The sequence below is a fragment of the Poeciliopsis prolifica genome, unplaced genomic scaffold, assembly GCF_027474105.1.
Source record: "Poeciliopsis prolifica strain line A6 unplaced genomic scaffold, Auburn_PproV2 SCAFFOLD008, whole genome shotgun sequence".
Taxonomy (NCBI): domain Eukaryota; kingdom Metazoa; phylum Chordata; class Actinopteri; order Cyprinodontiformes; family Poeciliidae; genus Poeciliopsis; species Poeciliopsis prolifica.
This window is the reverse complement of record NW_026562383.1, coordinates 7453620-7476081: the sequence shown is the minus strand read 5'-3', so window position 1 is coordinate 7476081 and position 22462 is coordinate 7453620. Positions and strand designations below refer to the sequence as shown.

The window sequence follows — 22462 nt, the reverse complement described above, 5'->3', positions numbered from 1 at the left end:
ACTTTTCTCCTCGCTCCGTTCCCTAAGAGTTAACAGTGGGGCTGCTAGCTGACCGCTTGGCTAATGATGATAGATTGTGTTAATTAAAAGGTTTTAGCACAGCGCTGATTGCACCTGCAGCTCTGGCACTCATTTTTGCTGAAGAAGAGGAAATTTAGTTTTTAAATCAGGGAAAAAGAATCTCTAACCTATGCAGAAATTTATTTTGGATGCTCCTCCTGGCAGCAGTGCTGGAAAGAGCAACACCTGGATGTCATTAGCTGTCAGATATGGGATGATATAAATGAATGGTTGGAGGGGTGAATGCACCTCGTATTAATCACTTTAGTGTTTTTGAGAAAATAATTTTTTACTGTTTTCCCCAAAGGTTTGGTTCCAAAGATGGAGGACAAATTGACATTTTGTTATAGTATACTGTAAATGCGCATGTTTGCATTCTTCAAATATAGCTCTAAAAATGTTACTCCAGATAAAGATAAACCAGAAAATGCATCAGAAAGCTTTTTTTGTGAAATTTCTACCATTATTTATATATATTTTTTAATATAATTATTTATATTTTCCTTTCTTGATTGCCCACCTTTTCAAAACTGGTCTATGATCAGCATCTGCAAAACAACATTCTTATTCTCTATTCTTGCATGATTCTATAATTTCACAATTATTTTATAACCCAGTCCTTATTTTCATTATTTCTGATTCAAATTTGTGGCCGACCTCTAGTAAAGATGCACAGCAAAATTCTTATTAGCAAGAAGTTTTTATTAGTAAGCCGTAACATTTTGCTTCCCTGTGGCATAAATATGACATGACAGAGAGGTTATTGTTTTTAACCACTGGCCTCTGGCTGGCTGAGGGCTTATATTTGTCTCTGTAGTCCGACACATAGCAAGAGGACAGTAGGGGAGAAATAAAAATACACAAGGCTCATTGTTGGAAATTTGCAGCCAGGAGTGGCTCCTTAGGGTCACAAAGTCGCCATAACAGCCATTACATGTTAATTATATTCAAAAATAAATGCCAGAAAAAATAAAAAAAAGAATTACAGTAGAGTTAGATAAACTTGAACTAAAATTCTAATTTGGTTAGATAAGTCTAAGATTGATCTATTTGGAAACAAAAAACGTGAGTTTAAAATAAAAAAAAAAACATAAATATGTTGGAAAAACACTGCTCTTTATTCTGTAGGTCTGTATTTTTGTTTTTTTACAAAACCCTGGAAACCTTGTTAGAGTATACGGACCCCTCTCGGGGACATGACAGGACCTTTTTCTTCTTACCTAGCAAAAGTATTGCATTTCCTCTCAATAAATATTATGTTCCCTCGCAATAAGTGTCTGAACTACATCATGGTCTATTCTGCAGTCACAGTGATAAATGTCAATTTAAAATTGCATACTGACCTTTAAGGAGTCCCTCTCAAGAAGTGTTTTTTCTTATGTTTAAATGCATTCATACTTTTTCCACTCCTTAGTGCAGAAAACTGGTTGAAAATTGATCTATGAACTGTGTGTTCATGTTGGTTTATGCAAGGTGGAGATGGAACCACATGAAAATGGCTCTTTATTAACCATTCAGATTAGCAACACAGAAAAGACAACCAAAACTGTCACATGGCGATACTTTGCCACAAATATAAGTGAAAAATATTCCAAATAGTTGGATGTATTGTTTTCTTTTTTCCTTTCCTTTCAGAAAGTTTATGTTTTGATTATGTGTTTGAGTAGAGACTGAAAGCCAAAGTTTTGCCCATTTTGCTTCTAGTAATTTGCAATTAAGTTTGTGGTGCATTTGTATCCTAAAGACAAGGAACGAACAGAAAAAAAAACCTTTAAAAGCCTTGTATTGCAGCAGAAAGATTTTCAGAGTTCAAGATGTCACATAATCTGACTAGTGAATACATTATTTCAAGGAAACATAAAACATATTGCAAGGGACTGCAAAAGTATTGCATGGAAATGTAAAACCTTTGTGAGGTAAAGTAGAAGAAAAAATTCATCTATGTCCCTTCGGGGGGTCTGTAAGTATGAATAATATCATGGACTTTATAAATACCAAAAGATTCTGGTGGATTCTCTCAGCGATAGATCTTGTGGATTCTACCAGTAAATTGGTTTTTAAAAAAAAATTTTATCCAGAAGGTGTTTTAACAGGATAATAATCCAAAGCATTATGGCAACATTGTGGTTAAACAGGCACAAAAATATCAACCTTTTTCCATGGTCATCTCAGTCATAGTAAGAAAATATTATTTATTCATTTGTTTGCTTTTCTTCCCAGTGAATGCCCTCAAGTCAAACTTTGGTCTTTTTAAAAAACAGTTTCAAGGGATTACGGCTTTGATTAACATTTTTACCATGGTGGCAATAGATTTAATGTTTTCCAATAATAAAACATTGAAAGAATCAATGAAACGTACGTACATCTCTGAGGCCAAAAATAAAAATAGATAAACCCTTTTATTTATTTATTTATTTATTTATTTATTTATTTATTTATTTATTTATTTATTTATTTATTTTACTCCTTTGTGGTTTGATCTAGACCCAAATTCCTAAAAATGAAAATAAAAAAAGCCAGAAAGAATTTTGATGGAACGAAGCCACAGAGGGGAAATGAGAACGAAGCACACACCGTGGTGAGAACTGCACTTGTGCCCTCTCCCACCATGTTCACTACAAGCCTGTTTGTTCGGAGCTGTGACTCATGAAGAGAAGTTTGTGGTGTTGCAAGTGAACAGAGCTGAAACTTTATAATGAGCAGCATCACCTGAATCAGGTACAGTGTTACCTATTAATAAGAAGTGGCCCACTTATTATTTCTGACTATTTCTGGAGTTGGTGGTTGTGGGCGGAGGAGGGGTTTGCACAACCTTCAGGTTCTCCATAAAAACTGTGCTTCATTGTTCACAACAAATCCTCCATGGAAATGAGCTTTGGTGCGCAGGACAGGTGATATTTTTTTAGCTGCCTCATCGGATATGTGTTTTTATTAGGCTATTACGCTCAAGGGAACTTGGTTACTGCAGCCAAGAAGTGAAAACACGAACACTTCTGAAAATAAAACATCAGCAGCTTAGAATGAATGAAACATCAAATTTCGAGGCACTTCTTGAGATGAACTCGATTAATTTTTAAAGCTGCAAAATGAAAATGTTTGCAAGCTTAAAATTATGACTTGACATGTCCACTTTTGTTACACATCACTCAGCAGGGAGGCCCAACTGTACGTACGGCTCCTAAACCTGAAAATTGGCACATAAAAGTTTTCAAACAGCCTCGTCAAACATTCAACCAGCGGATTATTACTCCCAAACAGTACATATAAAAGAAGCTTGGCTCTGCTCTGAAGCCAGAGCTGTTTCAATTTTTCACCCTAGGAGCTGAATCATGAAGTCAATTCTCTTGTCCTGGGATTCGAGTTCATTAAAACTCCCCGCTGTCTTGCAGGGACCCTCTAGAAATAGACCATCAACCCAGCGTGGAGGAAAAATACTAGTGCATGATTTTTAATGATGTCTGAGGTGCTCCCATCCGAGTCATTATGCCTCTCCTGTAAGAAATTAAACTAGAAATTCACTGCAAGGGACCCCAAACAGCGATGGCATTATGACAGCACATGGGAGCTGTGACATGAAGGGGCTAATAGAGATTACTTTGTGGACCAAAAACTCTGCCGTAAAAAAAAAGTTTCAGCAAGGGAAAGTCAACAAATTCAGCATTCAATAATGTGAATATTTCAGTGTGCCATGAATCTGTAGAAGACATCACCTGCCTATTTATGAAGCTGGCAGATCTGGGTTGGCTGTCTCCGTCAGCTGCTTTAGACATTTTTCACATTTAAGCTCTCTGCGCACCTTGAGACTCAATATGCCGCTAACGCATCAATAACACTGCTGAGATTTGACCTAGAGCAATTCCTACGCAATTCACTAAAAAGGCAGGACATAATCTGTATAAAGTGAGCTTTGAAAAGGGAACTTGAAAAGAAGTAATTACTCAATAAAAAATATTGTTTGGTCAAATCTCACATTTCTTATAAGTGAATTAGACATTCTCCCCCAGTCCACGCCGACTGCCTAAAACACTGCATTGCCCGAGGTTGGGAATTTTACCTATGTATCGTTTGCTCCTGGGTCTAATTTAACACAAACATATTTCAATATTCAGTTCATTTACATTTTTTAAAAATGTAATTCAACAGGAAAAAGATTGTGAGATGCTTGAAATTATTTTAAAAAATGCTATCACTTACTCCCTTAAATTATAAATATATATTTATGTAGTTCTTTAAAAAAAAAAAAAGAAGGCTGTCGAAAGAGAATCACACTTGTAAAGCTCAATTTCTGGGTAAACCAAACAATGCTTGTTATTCTAACTTTTGCTATGACAGCACATAGGAGCATTCTCTCTCTTTGTAGTTGGAAGTCAGATTTTGTGGGTTCCCAGTTGTTAAAGAAATTCTCTGACTGAGGAAGTCGGAGCACATCAAGCAACCCGACATTTGATATCTAACGTGGCTGGGGTTATAAAACTATAAACTAAGAACTTTTGATGATTGATATTCTTTTGACCCAGACAAGAAAACATATTTCTTTGTTGTTTTAACAAATGAAGTGGGATAGAAATGATTTGTTACTAGTAGTTAGACCAAAACATCCCTCCACTGTGTTGGAGGCTTTTAGTCATTGAAAGCAGCAGGCGAATTGTGCTAAATGAGCCTTTATTTCCTAGTTCTTAATAATCAATGGATTTCTGGTCCAAACATATCCCCATGAATACCCATTTTTTACAGACTTACTAAAACTCTTAAAAACCCAAAAACCCACCAGTAACTTGCAATCCGTTTGTGTTTGCATGGGAGATCCAAGCAAGGCAGGAGATCTTCCACATTAGTGTGGACAGGGCCTGAGGCATGCAAAATATATCAAGAGCCAGTTTCAAAAGTGCCTGTCGGCTTGGATGAAGACAGTTTGCTATTTAATAAAAGGTGAGTGTGTGAACAGCTTTCTTGATTGAACTGGTGCAGAAGTAGCATTCTTAAAAGTGCATTGCTCAAACACAGAGGAGGGTTACATCTTTGAGAGTACACACTGCAGATGTGAGTGACCCATCAACAACAACTAACGTGAAAAAATGTCTGGTGAAATTTACAGCAATACACACGACTGGTTGCTGCATAAAGTAAGTTTAAAAATGTTTGGTCTTTTAGGAATAATCATTCCACAAGCAGTTTTCAAAACAATTACTACTGTTTAATCAGAATGTGCTGGTGCTGGCAGGAAAGGATCCTTGTTTTCCTCCAAACAAGGGGCCTTTTCTTGTTTGGAGGAACAAGGAAAGCAGCACTTTCAAAGTAAAAGTGCAGCAGCACAACAAGCTCCATACACAATTCTTCTACCCTGATGATATTTTGCATTTCTGCCCTGGTTCATAATGAAACAGCATATTGGTTTGATACATGCAGCATCTATCCCATGAAGCATATTCTAGTGTTACTTTGGTCTTGACAAAAGTTAACTCTATGGTTGTGTGATACGCTCTGAAATTTACTCTCTTGCCTTAATTTATCAGGCATACTGGTGAAATCAGGGAGATGAATGCCTTGGTTTCCCTATTACATTTCCCTCAGCTATTTTGGGAGTTGTGCTATAACCCATCTCCTCTCCTCTGTGTGTGTATGTGTGTGCATGAGAGAGAGAGAGAGAGTGAGAGAGAGAGAGGGAGAGACAGGAGGCTGATATGTCCTATTTCCATTGCACCCTAAAAAACTAGGTTTGGGAGTTTATTAATTTTTTTGTTTCCAGTTCTCTTGGCTATAAAAAAAGGGACGAAGTCTATCACTTCAGCATTAGATAACCATTTCTGCATTAAAAAGAATCCATTTCAAATGAGGAGACTTCAATTTGACTGTTCCCCAGCTGAATAATTGTTCTGAAAGACCCTGAGATTAAACATCTCTGGTGTCTTTGACATAAAAAGTGATCTGCCAGTGTTAATTTGTTGAGATGTGCTCAGCCTGTCTCTGAGTGGTATCCCTGCCACTCCGCAGTAATACATTTTTGAGAAGCCACAGCTATATGGGCACTTGCATTATTCATAGCTGCTACTACACAAGGGAGATTACTTATTGATGTGCATAGCGATCCCTGCATCACACAGGGGGAAAGTTTTCAGACTTTTTATAGATCTGTCCATAGATTTGAGATAGTTAGCTGGGATACATACTTTGACTCAGATGTACTTAATGACATAAAAAGAAAATAACAACAGTATATGTAATTAGCACACTTTTCTTTTCCTTTCAACATTTGCTCCAAACATTTGCTAGTATTATGTGTCATAAAAATGTCACCTAATGAAACAGCACGGCCACTAACAACTGTACTGTATAATTTTTATATAACCTGGTTGTTGGTAGTCTGTTGTTGAGAAGAACAGAGTAATAATATGTAACACAGAACAGTGCAACTGCTGATATTTCATTGCATTGCAGATTTTTATTCACCAACAGCTTAAAGAAAAACTTGCTCAGACCTTAAAAGTTTCCAAACAAATCTTTTTCTTTTTTTTTTTTTAAATTAAATAAATGTCAGAAGTGAACAAATACTGATCCCTAAAAGCATGTTTGTTTGTATCCCTGCTGTTTATCTTAATCAAACTCTGGTGTGTGTGAGTTCAACTATTACTCCCCCTTTTATGTCCTGCCCTCCCTCTTTGCCGTATTAATATACTCAGTCATAAAACTTAGCTGCTTCGTAAGAAAATCTATTTAATTTGCTGACAAATACCAATCAGAGAGCTGTTAGTTATTTTATTTTATTTTGTATTATTTTTATTTATTTATTTATTTAGTTATTTATTGCAAAATTGGCAATTTCACTCAAATGAGATCAGGGATTACTGGAAGACAAATCAAGGATCCTCATGCTCCCCCACTTCCGACATCCACCCCCACCAACAACTCTTACCCTGCACTTTGTGAATAGAGACTAAACCTCTGCATTATAATTCAAATTGGCTTCAGCTAAATTGAAAGGGAGCGCACGCGAGAGGCAAGCATACAAATGCAGGTTATTTTGCCTCTTACAGTTCTGCCCTCGAGTCATTTCCCAATGGAAAATTGGCAGAATGTAGAAGAATCCAGTATGTTTGTGCCTTTTGTTCCAGCTGAGATGAAATAATTGAATCAGTGCGTGTTTATACACAGATCTGGTGGCACTTCATAAATAAAGCTTGCTGTCAATCTCGCCCTGCTGGGAGGCTGTTTTGCCAGCAATTTCCCATACTGCACGCATGACATGTGAGCGCATGTGGGCAACAAGGACCAATTACAATCCAATTCCAGTTCACTAGTATGAGGTGAAGATTGTCTGTGGCCCCGGTGTCACCAAAGGCTCAGGGAATAAGACAGTTATTAGAGATTGCCTTCGACATTACTAAAATAATAAATAAATAACACTGTTCTGACAGAATGTTTCAATTTCTAGTTTGACATGGTTCTTGCTGTAATCTGTTGTTAGAAACTCATCAGATTACTGGTTAAACAATTTATAAGAACATCTTGACTTAAAAAAAATAAAATAAAAAAACATCTGTAATGTGGCACTAAACTGTGTAGTGTAAATTTTAGTGTTATTTTACATTGAACATAAATTTAGAAATTGTTAATATTAAGAATAATTTCAGAACTCCAAGGATGAATAAATGATGATGGATGGACAATGCAAGGCTTGAGTGAACTGGTGGATGGATGGATTTAAGAGCAGAAGGGACAAACAAATAAAGATGGATGGATGAAGAAACGGAAATGCAAAATTTGGAATACATATTATTTCCAAATGTGTGTTTTCTTTTTTTTTTTTTTCTTTTTTTTTTTTACAGCGCTTTTTTAGATGTGGGAAAACACTTTCCCTACAAGACGCAACAATTATTTAATGGATCAATTTTCAGTAAATAAATATGCCCAGATCCTATAGGATCTAGAAATCTGCTATGGTCACACATAAGAAATCAAATGGTGTTAAATGTCATCTTAAATATGAAATATTCCCATTAAAGCAGCATCCCATTGAAGATTCATATAATAGTTTGGCTTCATGTTCGATTCCAATCCAATCTGAACCAATTTATGCATGAACCCTATTTAAAATGACAAATGCTTGACTTTATAAAAGCAGAAAAGTGAAAAATTGTACTTAAAGCAATAATGTCAGACAACACAAGTGAGCAAGATGAGGAATCGGAAAGGATTTAAAAGAAAACAGAAACATGTAGAAACAAACCATAATTTCGGAGCTGCTAAACTGCAAAAACCTGATCACCTCTGAGCTTCAGCTGCACCTTTGGTACAGTTGACCTCAGGGGCTGTGAAGGAGAGTCAAGTCAGTGAATAAATAAATCCTTTGGCACACAGCGAACCAGTGAAGATCAGCCAGCACAAGAGCGATGAGAGTGATCAAGTTAGAAGATGAAGAATTGCATTTTGGTCAAGCTGAAGGAAGGCAAGACCATTCTGACACACCTTGCCAAAAACAATGGACCTTGTACTGTCCTTACTGCCTCATAAGCTATGGGTGGTCCCCACATTTTACCACTTCCCAGTGAGCCAAATTACAGGCTTTCTGCCAAACAGCACACTGTGTAAGAACTAACTGGTTCCAAACAATGACCTGGCCACCATCTGCTGTTTTCCATATGCTTAATTTGTCTTCCACACTCACAGTGGAACAACAACTGAATATAGACACAAGTGGCAATTTGTGGGTCCAGCCCCTATCAGCTTCTTCACAAGACGCAATTAATTTCACCAAAATTAAAGAGAAGAGAAGCAAAACTTACTGAAGTGGAACAAAATGGAACGAAGACAGCACATTAATGTCAGATTTATTGCAGGGTGGCTTGTTCAGTCATCTTGGTTATGGTAAACCTAAATGTTTTACGCACCTGCAAAACTATTCTCCATCTCCCATGTTCCCTCCAACACAAATGTACAACTTTGTTGCCCTTTGAAAGACAAAGTGCTCACATCCAGCTTTCCTAATCCACTCCATCTGGTTCTCTTTCCAACAGTCTTATCTTTTCTTTTTAATCCCTTCCTTTTTGTTCATGCATACCAACCTTCACTCCGTCATCTTTTCTTTTTATTTTCTTGAGGCATTTTACATGTCCCACCATTCGAATGATCGCAACTTTTTTCCCTCTGGCATTTCACAATTAGTTGCAAAACAATCCTTTTGCCATCTGCCTTCTCTGTTACCAATTTCATTCCACCTAGAGATTTGTTTGTGTATCATGGAAAGTTAATGATACATCTGAGTGACGGATGCAGTATGCAGCAAATTCATGTTTTTATTAGCATCACAGAGGCCATGCATCAAAGGCAAAGACAATTGTTTATTTATTTTCTCCTCTTATGAAAAGAAGAGATCAAATTTCCAATCAGAGTTTCCCAGTATGAAAAGAACAAAATTATTTTTGCTGGACATTTGAAATTAATGATCAACCCTATTAAAAACAGCATCAGAGATAATGGGAACAGGCACAGCTGTTAAAAACTCTCTTGTCCAAACTAAAAAGCAGAACTCGGAGAGGCTGCTGTTCCTGAAAATGTCTCAATCAACATAAACATATTTCCTGACGCAGAAAGAAAATGTTCTGCCAAGCAAACTAGAGATGCACCAATAAGAATTTAGTAGCCAATTTCCCATCTGTGGTTTTTAGAAAGCTATGGCCTGCCAACACCACTTTTACCCAATTCAGATTCTTAATAACTCTAGAAGACATTTTAATATGACTGAAATATAGTCTTTTTGGAGTCAGCTGTTATTAATTATCGAGCTGTTGTGTTAAATTGAAAGAATAACAGATTGAATATGGTTACATACACGTCACACAAATGAAATCCAGTGGCATAAAGTTTGGTCAGGAGGATTAAATAAACCACATTCTCATTAACAGTTTCTTTTCTCCCCTTTTATTAACTATTTGCTCAGAATCCATTCACTCAGATGATCTACTCTGCGTTTCAGCCCTGCTGCTCATGTTGTTTGAGGAGATGCCAAAAATATATTAATGTGAAAGTCCACTGAGAGCAGAAAACTAAACTACAATTCAATGAGCATTTTTTCTGAAAAATCATTGTTGATGGAAGCTTCTTTTTTGTGTTACTTAATTTTTCTTCCCGACTGTCTATGTCTACTAAAATGAGAAATCTCCCAAGAAATATTTTCTGTAAATATCAGAAGACATAGGAATCTTTTTTCAACAGGCTGAGAAAACCCCCCTGCTCTTATCTCATAATTATAGGAACTGCAATATAAAAACTTTTCAGCGGTTTTATATAACAACTTTTGTTTTATATAACAACTTTTGTTGTTATATAAAACAATGGCTCTATATCTTGACAACTGTAATCGACCCATGCCTATGTGAAGCCCAAACTGTGGTAAGGAACCATAGTCACCCATTGGTTATCTTAATCTCAAGCTCAAAAGTAATTTTCTTCCCAACACAAACTGAAGTTTCACATATTTTCCCCCGCCAAATCTGAACAAATGTACTGTCAAACCACGTACTGTACGCAAATTGCATTGTGCTCCAAATCACTGAGTAGTGCTATCTCGGTTTCTGACGTCAAGCGTTTTGTAGCTGACATAAAATGATAGTCGGTTCCTAACAGTTGCAATGCTATAAAATGTTCAGTGAGTTTCTCAGAAACAATTAGTTGCCATTTTTACAAGTCAAGATATTGTAAATTTATCTCCTAGAAAGCATAAAGCTGCAAAGCTTAGGGTCACCTTTCAAGCCAGAAAGTTTTTTTATTATTTTGCAATAAATCTGTCACATTGTTTGAAATTTGATGCGCTTTGCGTGACCTTTCAAAGCTCAAGATATTTAAAGACTTTCTTTTTTTTTTCTCCACCACTTACTTTACGACATCACTGGATAATAAAATAAACTCTGCTTCCCCCAAAAATACCACAAAAATCCCTAAGAAGAATTAACTAAGCATGATAATAATTTGTCTCATAATCAATAAAACAGCAAGGCTCTTTGAAGTCTTACAAAATAAAAACTAAAAGTTTTTCTTTTTTTTTTGTTGTTTTTTTTACACTGGCCTCTTTAATGTATTTTATTCTGTAATGTGTCATTTATAATCAGGATCTTTTTGGTCCATTAAGGAGAAGACTTATTTAAGAACAGGCGTTTGTCACATGGATGAGCACATGTATTTATTACAGGTTCATGCTGTAATTTTATGTTTGTACTAAAGTATTTTATTTTTTTACTCTTCCCAACTCACATCCTCTGATGTCTGCAATCAGCAAGAATTAGTTTCACCAATTGAATTTTTTAATTTGTATTTTTTTTTTACTGAGAAATATGAATAATACCGCATTTATAACTGATGTCAGATTAGGAGAAATGAATCAGATTAGTAAAAAAAAAAGAGCTTTGCATTTTAACAGTATATGGTTTTGATCCACCCAAATGTGTCATAAAAATGCCTTTTTTCAGATGGGAAGCCTTACAGGAAAACAAAAGAATAGGAACCTGAAAAACTCCATGCTCAGCCTCAAAGAATTTGTAACTACCAGATTATCTCACCACTAAGTTTTGTTTTCTCTATCTATGTACATATAGAGTAGCGGCTACATCTAGTCCCACTTTAACCTTTATTAAAATGTTCCTGTAAAAAGTTGCAGAAAATAATTTAATCATAGTTCATCAAGATGATTTGTTTTATGCAGATATTAACTTAGAGATTTAATAAAGTTGCTAATGTGCTGACGCCGTATGTTCCCAGTCAAAGTTTTATTTTTTTAAAATTTGAAATCCCATTATTCAATTTAGCCACTTTGGGATAAGTACAACAGTATGTTTTGTTTATTTATTTTTGCAGAGTCATTAATCATTTCATGCAAAACTGCAGACAAAAAGCTTCTCTGCAACGATAAATGTAGATTAGAAAAACAATGCACTGAGTAGGTGACATTTCCCCAAGAAGCAACTTCAGTTGTTTCTTGAAAAAAAAAGGTTTTGAAAAATCCCCTTCATATCAGTTATGAATTTACCTTTTGCAGCTAAATATTTTAGTCATTTCTGAATGTCCGAAGCCCTAATAGAAAACCTTTTTACTCTTAGGACCATTGTCATAGGATAAAAATGCTGTCTCCTTCAACGCCAACAGTTCTTTAATTCATCACATCATTACACAGATGACATCTTTTGTAACTATGCAATTAGATGACATTTAATGCTCTTCACATGTGCCCATTTTATTTTGATTGTAATGCTTGTGTTGGTGCATCGAAACCCAGGTTTTGTATAAACAGCAGCTGTAATTTATGCAGCAATTTGTGTTCTCCTTTTATGAAACTGCAAAATCTACAAAAACCCAAAATCTGTGGGTATTTTGATAGGAGGGGCGACTCAGTGGGCATCCCAAATAGGTGTTATGGAAATTTACAAGAGTTGTGTTGGTCAGCTGGAACACACACACAGACAAAGGTTCACACACTGTGCTCGTCAGGCGAATGTATCCTGCTGTGGAGCCTGTTACTTCCTGACTGTTTCCATCACAGAGCCACAGGCCCTTTTTCTGCCCTGCTGTTGTGTCCACGCTAAGCTCTTTATGCCTCTGATGTTGTTGACCATAGAAGAAACCCACTGTCTGTGTTCTAACATCCTATATTCAAACACCTAACCAGAGTCCAAAACACACTGCACCCAAACTCTGTTTCAGACTATTTCTAGCAGAACAGAGAGAGATAAAAATGACACAAGAGTGATTGAAATTCCCATAAGAAATGTCACAAAAAAAGAAATTGTTTCTGTAACTTCGGAGAGATAAAAATAAAAACACTGGTTATGCCTTTGAGAATCTTTAATGTGATATCAATAGAAGTGATTCAGTAGATGACATCAGTTTTGGTAGAGACTGAACTGAATTGATCTCTCCAATGCTTCAATTACTACACTTTTATCAGAACCCTCTGATTTATTGATACTCTTTGTCTACATCAACCCTATTAAATGGCGAGATTGTTTAAACATTTTTAAATTACAATAATTATAAAATGGTTCAGATAATTGTTTGCCATTGTTGATCACCTATTTCTATTGAACATGCTTTACTGGCTTTAAGAAATAAACAGTTGGAAGAAACTGTTTTTTTTGCCAGGTTGACATGATAGAGAAAATAATCAACAACTCTTGTTGGATTTCTAAGGAAACAATTGGCTAAAATTCCTCTACTGGCTGCAAAAGACCAACCACAAGACTTGATGGTAGCAGCAACCCATGTTTCAGTTTTCACACAAAGGACGCCAAGCTTGATGTGCAGTTTGGAACCATTTTTTTTTATTCTTTTTGTTTTTTTACATTTTTGGCAGTGACCCCAAAACCTAAAAAAAAAAAAAAAAAAAAATGGTTCCAAATTACTCTCAACTAAATTAGTAAGCTGTAGAGGTTCAGAAGTCATCTAAGTTTAGTGATACATCAACTCTGTAACCTTTTTCTCATAATGATTAGCTGTATTTCTAAAGGAGGAGGAGGAAGACATACATGCTGAATACCATACAACACCACAGTGATGCAAAACCGATTCAACCAAGTGTCTGGAAATCCAGTCAGAAAATTTCATGCCATCTATAACAAAGCTGAAATTTGAATGTCATTGAACCTTTGAACAGCACAATGATCCCAACCCTTGTGAGTCATGTTTACAACAGACTGGTGCTCATGATAAGTAAAAGACGAAGGGGTGGAATAAATTGGAAACAACATTCTCCAATTGTGGAGAGACCAAAAATATATTAACCAAATCTTGTTTAGGTCAGGGAAACAGAAGTAGAAAAAAATTTGTCAAAGGTTGCCAGCAGGGGTACCAGGAAACAATGGCTTTCTTCTAAAAGTGATTAGAAATCAGAATAACTACACTGGAAACTGTGACCAAGAACTTGATTCACACTGAGGAATGAATAATTGCAGGTAATCTACAAGTTTGAATTTTTATATTTAAAATGTAAAAAAAAAAAAAAAAAAAAAAAAAAAAGGTTTAAGGGATACATAATATAATAAATAGCAGACATAGATTTTATCCTTGAGAAAAATGTCTGTACCTCTAAACTCTGGATCCTTGACTTTTAAATGAAATGGAAAACTTACTTTCATCTGAAAGCAGGACATTACTCTTTACTTCTTACATTACTTCTTTATCTAATGTAAGTAAAACATTTCTTACCTAAAACCTAGACAGACATATCTGGTTCATGAGATGCAATGGCTGTGGACCTGAATATCTCTAAGTGTGGTTCTTGAAGCACTAACTTCAGTCGTAGTGTAGACCTCACGAGTATTCCCCAACATCTTGAATTGACTTTGCTTCTCAATCATCTGAAGGCTACAGTTATTCCTGCGGCTTGTGCACCTTTTTCTGACACAGTTTCTCCTGTTCAACTTTTCATTAATATGTTTGGATAAATCATGTGGTGAACAGCCAGCTTCTTTAACAATTAGTTTTTATGGCTCATCCCACGTGTGGATCAAGTTGATGACCATATGCAGGGCAGCCATTGAGTCCAAAGACCAGAGCTGTAAAATTCAATTCATCTCCTATTGACAATTCTCCAGATGCAACAGCAGCTCCCAGCCTTCGTTCCAACAATAGTGTCTTGGGATGTAAATTTCTCTTAGCACTCCCACAAGGAGGGGAAGACACTGAGAGCGAACTAACCGCAACCCAAAACTTAAACGGCTTTTAAAGCTTGTTTAACATTGTTACATGTAACAGTGTGAGTTATGCGATGATGTGATTAAAGGCTTTAGCAGATTAGTGATGGCTTGAAAAAGTGCTGCTTCTATGTAGTCACATCATTACCCCTGATTAAAAGCTAATGAGAGCTGACAATTTTACTCTAGTCCTGTAGGAAGTTACAGCAGAGAAAAGCCTGACAGCACTTATTTTCCTTAATGATAATCAGATATCACCATTAGAGAGGTCACTTGGGTACAATTAGAGAGACAAGAGGGAAGTGCACGTAGTGGCAGTGTTTACTGTGTGACTCCAATAAGTTGTTCTTACGCAATAAGGACAAACTTGCACCTATAACTATAAGAACGTCTAATCCACTATTATATTATTAAATTTGCTTTTCAATCTTGTCATTCATTTCTCAATAATCTATATTGCACATTTTGTTTGCAGTCACAATAAAAGGGAAAAAAAACCTGCAATGACCAGCCATCGTCCCCCCTTTTTCTTTCTTTGAGTAATTTTGTATAACTAAGCAGTGTTTATATTTGACATTAAGCTGGGGCAAATGGCATAGCATTGCATAGAACGAACCCGTTCAGCCAGAGCAGCCATTATCCACATCTATTGTAACATTTTCTTCTGTGGAAACCATTCTCTTTTTTATTTGGTTTGACTATCTAGAATCTTCCAGAAAAACACCTGGATATTTAGGGTTAAAACTGACAAATATATGGAAAATTCATAGTTTCACCAACCTTGACAAAAACAAAGGTTCCATCTTAGGAAAATATTGAAAAACTTTAGTAATAACTTTACTTTTGAAAAGTAGACTAACTTTGACTAACTAATCTCATTCATATTATCAAGATCTGAATACTTTATTTTACCACTGTATAAATTTGAACGTTGCTGAGATAAGGTAAGCAAAGAGGCAGAAAAATGTAAATAAAGACTATTCAAGGCAACATAAATAAAAAAAGAATACCATCTGAATGTTGGCTGACTCAAATGTTGCCTCTGGAGAGAGAAGTCATCAAAATTCCTAAGCTGGGGATATTTGGCCGCAGCTCTGTGACACAAATGCAAATTGTTTATGTTAATATCAACTTGTTTGTTCGTCATCTAATCCTATATTAACAGAATTTATACATACCTAAGCAAAAGCGTTTTGCTAAAACTCCCAAAGTCAAAGTTAAGATAAAGGAAATCACTCAAAGTGTCCTGCTGATAAAAGTGGAGTCACTATTTCCACATCTGTCGCATAACCTTCACCTGTCATTTTATACAGCTCTTCCCTTCCATCTGTAAGTGATGCTGTCATTTCCATTTGATTTAACTTGAGGCAGAGAGAGAAAAGAAGAGCAGACAGGAGAGAGTGGAGAAGGGAGATGGATGAAGACAGAAAAACATTGCTGTTTTCATGTCGCGTTTGACAGCAAGGAGACTCGAGACAGAAGGGATCGAGTGAAGCGCACGTCTTTGAAAATACACTCAGTCAGCAGCTGAAACAATCAAAGGGCAAACAATTAAAAACAAAAGAAAATGTGTCATATCCAGGCTCAAGTCCACATTTGTAAACAAGGAACCATCTATGATGTCCTTAATAAAAAATGGAGCAGGAAGGGTGAGGAATGAAATGACGAAAGAAAAAAACAAATCTCAATATAATTCACTTTAAATTGAGGAAATAAAAAATTCAAATTGTGGCCTCAGCAAACAGAGTGAGCATCATTCATATAATTTTTGGAATCATGCTAATGATGACAGGGGTCATTATCTCTGGACCTGACCCAGGACTCCACAGCAAATGAAGCTCCAGCTGAGCACAGAACATCTTTCGGAAAACTATCCTCCCTATAAGGCTCATCAAAAAGCACTCACATTTTCTGGTCAAGATTCTTGATCCAAATGAGCGATCATTTTTGCAACCAAATAAAGCAATCAGTGGAAATCAATAAAAAGACAGAATTGAAAATAGCAGCGTCTCCTCTCTCCTATTAAGTGGGGTTAAGATGTGGCTAAAATAAAAAAAATAAAATCTAAGCATAAATTTGTAAAACAGAAATAACATATATATTTATTTTTTTTCTTGAAATACTGGAATAGGCTAATTAAGTATTTTTCATGTTTTTTTTTGCCTATTTGCAATAAATATTATTAATCAGCATCAGTTTTTGATGCTGGCCTCTTGACTATTTGATCTAACATTGATTAGAGACACGGTAGCAAAAGCACTAAAGAACCTTAAAATAAACTAAAACTATTTAATATTAAAATGTGACATTTTCTTAGTGGGAAGCAGACTCCCCTGCAGGTTGCTGAGAACAGGTTGGTCAAGCTCTGTGTGGGACTGCACATAAATTTAGCTTTTTCTTTTTCTTCCCCTCTTTCTGTCCCTTGAGATGATGTCTCACAAATGCATTGCGTTTAATTGTAATACCAAACTGTCCTGACAGACAGCTCAATAAAACTTGGCTCAGACCCAATGACTGAAGACATTAGTGGAAGATCTGATGTTTTTGGCTGTGTATGGTGTGAGAATGAACCCATGTGGGTGGAAGTGCAAGTTAATGTGCTTCCGTCTTCACTGCCTTTAGCTATGTACAGCCAGAAAATGTGAAAAGAATCCTGTTGGGTTTTTTTTTTTCTTTTCCACATTTCAGGATCATTTCTGTACATATTTGTAAAATACAAAGCAAGAGGATAAAATTCAACAACAATTGCTGGAAAACAATAAAACTACCAGAAGTAAATTGTAAGTGAGAGGAAACCTTGCTACACATCAAACCAAATTCTAGATCAAGGTAACAATATAGTCAAAATAAAAATAATAATAAAAAAAAAAAAAAAAAAAAAAAAAAGCAGTACGCAAAGTTATGACCCCACAGGGTTGGAAGCGAGAGTGTTGCTGAGGGCAGTGGGTGACAGGAGGTGAAAAAAAAGTCTGAATTTTTAAATTATGTTCTTGAAATCACAGGAAAATGATTTTGACATAATTTAGACATGATTTACACTTATGACACTCTTGAAACTCACATGTAGAGTCCTCAATGGCGTCCAGGGGGGGTTCTTTCCAATCAGCCTCACCTCTGCTTCACTGAATTTATGAGGTGCTGGTCATTTCACACCTTTTGGATTTTCTATTTTTTAGGCCCTTTTATTTGGCCAGTTTGGCAGTTTTGGTAATTTCATTCTCAAATCTTTCCAGTAAGGCAGGTGGCTGCCACAGGATGTCAATTTGGGGCCAAATTGGATGCTGATTTGAATTTGACCTGAAGCCACTTTTCGCACCTTGCAAAGAGTCTATATGTGGAATAACGGTATACATTCTCCAGAAAATACTCACAGAGCTGTTTACAACTGGAAATGTTAACCCTCCATGGCATAATGTTGCCATTCAGCAAGAAATTCACACACCTCCAATTTTACAATAAGGTGCACTGAAAGACAGATGAGACCATAAGAAAAGGAATAGCAATGTTTAAATTTGCCGCATAATTTTCTGGAGAGATGTTTTACATAAAGGTTTTTACAATAATAAGGCAAACTCTCTTGTTTTTATTAATTTCCACTTTGGTACAGTGTTGCCAAATGGCAAACGTTAACAAAAAATAAATGAAAAAATAATATGTTTTAAAAATGTGTTGTTATCATTGTTACTTGATTTATTTTATGTAAAAAAAACAAAAAACACATCCCAAATATTTTTTTTTACCAACATGCATCATTATTCATACATATGGTGAACTGTGTTCATCACCATTATAAGATGCTAAAAACTGTTCAAATGTTGAATCCAAGTCATTTTGTCTTTAACATGCTGATTTACAGCAACTGTTCTGTTGCACGTGGTGAGAGATCACTTTGTCCCCTGATATAAATATTTATTGGCTGGTCATTGCAGGAGTATAATTCTGAAGTTCAATGTTGTTTATTGCAGCTCTTAAATATTATTACAGCTATACTATAAAAAATTACATGAAAAAAAACATAGCCACAAATCTCTGATATGTCATTATACACTCTTGCCTAAGAGTAAGAAAAACTTACAAGTCATTGCATTTTGTGCTGCAGGGTCTTAAATTGTAGGTTGAGCTTCAAACGGCAAAAGCAAGACAATCTGACAAGATACCACACAAATAGTAAAGGTAGTTACTTGACAATGTCTTCTAAACTCAAACAGGACATTCATATTCCAAAACTTAGAATATGCTTTCATATGAGGTTGGTTTGTGAAATTAAAAGTGCTTTTTGAAATTAACCTTTAAGCAAGTGTGTGAGCTAAATAAAACATGTTTCTTTTTGCTCACATTTCCCTTTAAAAGGTTTTTTTTCTGCCTTTTTGGTTTGATGTAAAATATAAATTATAGATGTCAAGTTGTAAGGGAAATATCTTCATATTTATCAGAAAAAAGGGCTTTCGGGCATCCATCTGTGAGTATTTAAACTATAAATTGTGTTTTCACTCAGTAATAACAGATTATTACACATGTATACATATGTATCCAGCTTTAATATATTAGTCTTTCTCACAGCTGTAGATGGATCACTCCTGCAGATGAAATTACATTTTCTTCACACATCTTACAAACTTCCAGATTGACTCTGTTTGACTCTGATATTTTATTTGTGAAATAAAAGCAACTTGAACGAGCTTTCCAAATCATGTGTTTCGATTAAAAGTGTCAAGAATCCACAAGTGTAGGGGAGAAAAAATAAAAGTAAAAAGAAACAATAAAATTCAAGTATATATATGAAAAGATTTTAACTTAAAGACAGTTGTAGCAGATGTAACTAAGCTGACAGTCAGCTGAGATAACCTCATTTCCTCTCTGTTTTTGGTGTGAATATGGAAGGTGAAGGCGACCCACACAGTGAGTTGCTCTCAGTTAGCACACATAACATCCTAAAGTTGTCACCCATTGATTAAAAAGTTTATTTTGAACAATCACAAAGAGTAACACCGAAGTGGATTTTACTTTTCGGGGAGAAAAACAATTTCTATAGATGTTTTTAGCTTAAAGGTGTCTACGCTCTTTATCTTTTTTTTTTTTTTGGCTTTACCTCTCTCAGATGCTTTGATCCCAAACAAAGACTCAGATGAATCTATACCTATATGAATCAAGCATATGCATCTTGTGACAAGAGATTCCTAGTGGATGTCTTTCATATCAAGAGATCACAAATCAAATGGTGGGTAAGCAGCTCTTTGAAGGAACAGGGAGGCACAAAACCCCACACTTAGGTTTAAGGCAGAGTGCCACTCTCTGCTCCACCTTTTGATCTTTCAAATCTTGAGTGCATTCTCTTTTCATCTGCCACACATATGAACACCCCCTCTCACCTGTAAATCTTGTATCTTGTAGAAAACCCCTGCTGGAACCGCTCTCTGAACTCTGTGTACTCCGGGCATTTGTGAAAAGGTCCTTTCTCTGACAGCAGCCAGTCCAGCTGACCCCCACTCTGCCGTGTGTTGAAGCCCCATGCCGAGGAGCTGGATGGGGACGAGGAGGTGGAGGAGGAGGATGACGACGATGACGATGCCGGGGATGACAGGGAACCATGAAACGCCTTTCCACTCTGTCCCCCGCTGGCCAGTTGTTCAGCTTGGGCAGGCCACGGCAGCCATAGCAACACCAAAGGCAACCATAGGAGCATCAAGGAGGATGCTGACCATCTACCAAGGCTGGTGAAGCCATGGAAGCACCTCTTTTTTGTCATTGGCCAAGGAGTTGCCATGGTCCCGGTGATGATGTACTAGGGCACCTGGGACCGGCATTTCTTCTGACAGGTACCTCTTGCAGGCCTGAAAGAGACGAAAAAGAAAAAAAACCATTTCAACTTCACAATAACCATGCAGAAATATATTCACTGTGGAATCTTTCATTTTCAGTAAAGAGGTGTGTAAACACTTTGCCATGAACTACACAGACGAATTAGAAATTACAGAATAAGTCAACACAAAACTGTGGCAGAAGTAATTAGTTCATTAGCATAAAAAAATGCCCCTAATAACGTAAACAAACCACAAGATTTGGTGACTGTCAAAAGCATCTAGTGCCAAATAAAATCTGAAAATAAATAAAAGAAAAAGAAAGAAAATATGGTCAATTTTCAAAGTTTTCAAAACTGCTTTAATGATTTCTGTATCTTCATGTATGTAACTAAGCTATGGGAGGCAGGAGATGCAAAAATAATTTCAGATCACTTTGATCAATAGCTTTTGAAATCACAGAACATAATTTCGACATGATTAAAACACCTGTATAACACTCTCGTGAAATGCACATGCAAGGGTTTGACAGTTCTTCAAAAAGTAATCAGTTGAAGTTAAAAATCCTTTTCTCAGTAAAATTGAATTTCTGATGAGTTGGATAAAATATTGCCATTTAATAATATTGCAAACATTTGTGTGTGTGCATATATATTTATAAAAAAAAAAGCAGAAGTTGTAGTTCAAATGTAGGATTGATAGAAAAGGTGGTGGGTTACAAATTGAAAAATATATTTTTTTTATTTGTCAAACACAAAGGAAACATGTCCATAAAGAGAAATTTTATTGAACTATGTTTGCCACTGGTTTAGTGAAAGAAACAAATCATGGCAAGTTGTAATAGTTAGTATGCAGGTGTAGCTTTCATTACAATCTACCTGACAGAGCAAAAAGGCTCTATAGGCTCTAAAGACTCAGCTTGAATTATCAGAGGGTTCTCGTTGTATTTTCAACAGAAAACTCATTCTGACTTCTGAATAATGAAAAAAACATGACACAAAAGAAAAAAAAAACTGTACTCAGGCCGCATTGCTTTTTCAGATATTTTGTGACAAATCATCTGTTGTGTGGTACATTGCCAGACAAATATTCAATCTTAAATAAGTGCTTGGAAGCTGTACACAACAGTTTTCTATCAGGATATTTAATTACTTTATTCAGTAACTAATGCACAAAGTGCTCTTTGAGCATACAAGTCCTTGACGGTTAAATTTATTCTGATTTGTAGGATGTACCATATTTGGAGCTGTCAAGGGACTGGCTTATTTGTGAAAGTAATAAAGATTTAATTAATCAAAAACCCTTATACCTGAAATATGTCACTTCACTAAACAAGTGAGGTGGGAAAAACAAAAGTTTGCGACATTATTAATGTCAATGCAAGTAAATGTTACATAATGACCACTACACCTAAAGATAACGTTCACTAATTCAGTCACAGGGCATTAAAAGTAAACCAAATTATCAAAATGAACATTGTGAATATGCCTACAGCATCAAACAATATAATTTAGAGTCCCACAGTTTTATAAGCAACAGATATATTGCTCTTTATAAGCCAAGTTTTTATATTTCTTTTTTAGGTAATATGCACAAAGATTTGAGTGTGCACCGATACGAACAAAAACCTTTTATGTCATAAGATGCACTGTCAGTTTCACACTCTGCATCCCACATATCAACCAGAGGAAACCTGAGAGTGTAGCACGTGTTTGTGATGGTTGCATTATACAAAAGCTTTTATAGAAGCTACTATAAATGAAATTATGAAATATTGCCTACATATAAAAATCACATATCTGCTAAAATCAAAGCTTAGAAAAACTGTGGAGCCCTGAAGAGGATCAACATGAAATTATTTTATCAAAAGGTTTTGAAAGCAAATATAAAAAAAAGGAAAGAAAATACATTGAGTAGCATTTGTAATAC

At 35.8% G+C, this 22462-nt stretch overlaps 1 protein-coding gene and 1 long non-coding RNA gene across 3 annotated transcripts in view; one reads left to right on the top strand and one right to left on the bottom strand.

The window, feature by feature from the left end:
- The window catches only part of LOC129361918 (uncharacterized), a 29780-nt gene extending 9565 nt beyond the window's left edge, over nucleotides 1-20215 (top strand). The window contains exon 3 of the long non-coding RNA XR_008606176.1: nucleotides 20127-20215. This is a non-coding gene — a long non-coding RNA (uncharacterized LOC129361918). The remainder of the gene's footprint in view (nucleotides 1-20126) is intronic.
- Nucleotides 1-22462, bottom strand: part of brinp2 (bone morphogenetic protein/retinoic acid inducible neural-specific 2) — a 184329-nt gene that overhangs the window by 80002 nt on the left and 81865 nt on the right. For both annotated transcript variants that reach the window (XM_055033142.1, XM_055033143.1), the window contains exon 2: nucleotides 20105-20566. In XM_055033142.1, coding sequence (XP_054889117.1) covers nucleotides 20105-20499 — 395 coding nt within the window. In that variant the 5' untranslated portion in view covers nucleotides 20500-20566. The remainder of the gene's footprint in view (nucleotides 1-20104; nucleotides 20567-22462) is intronic.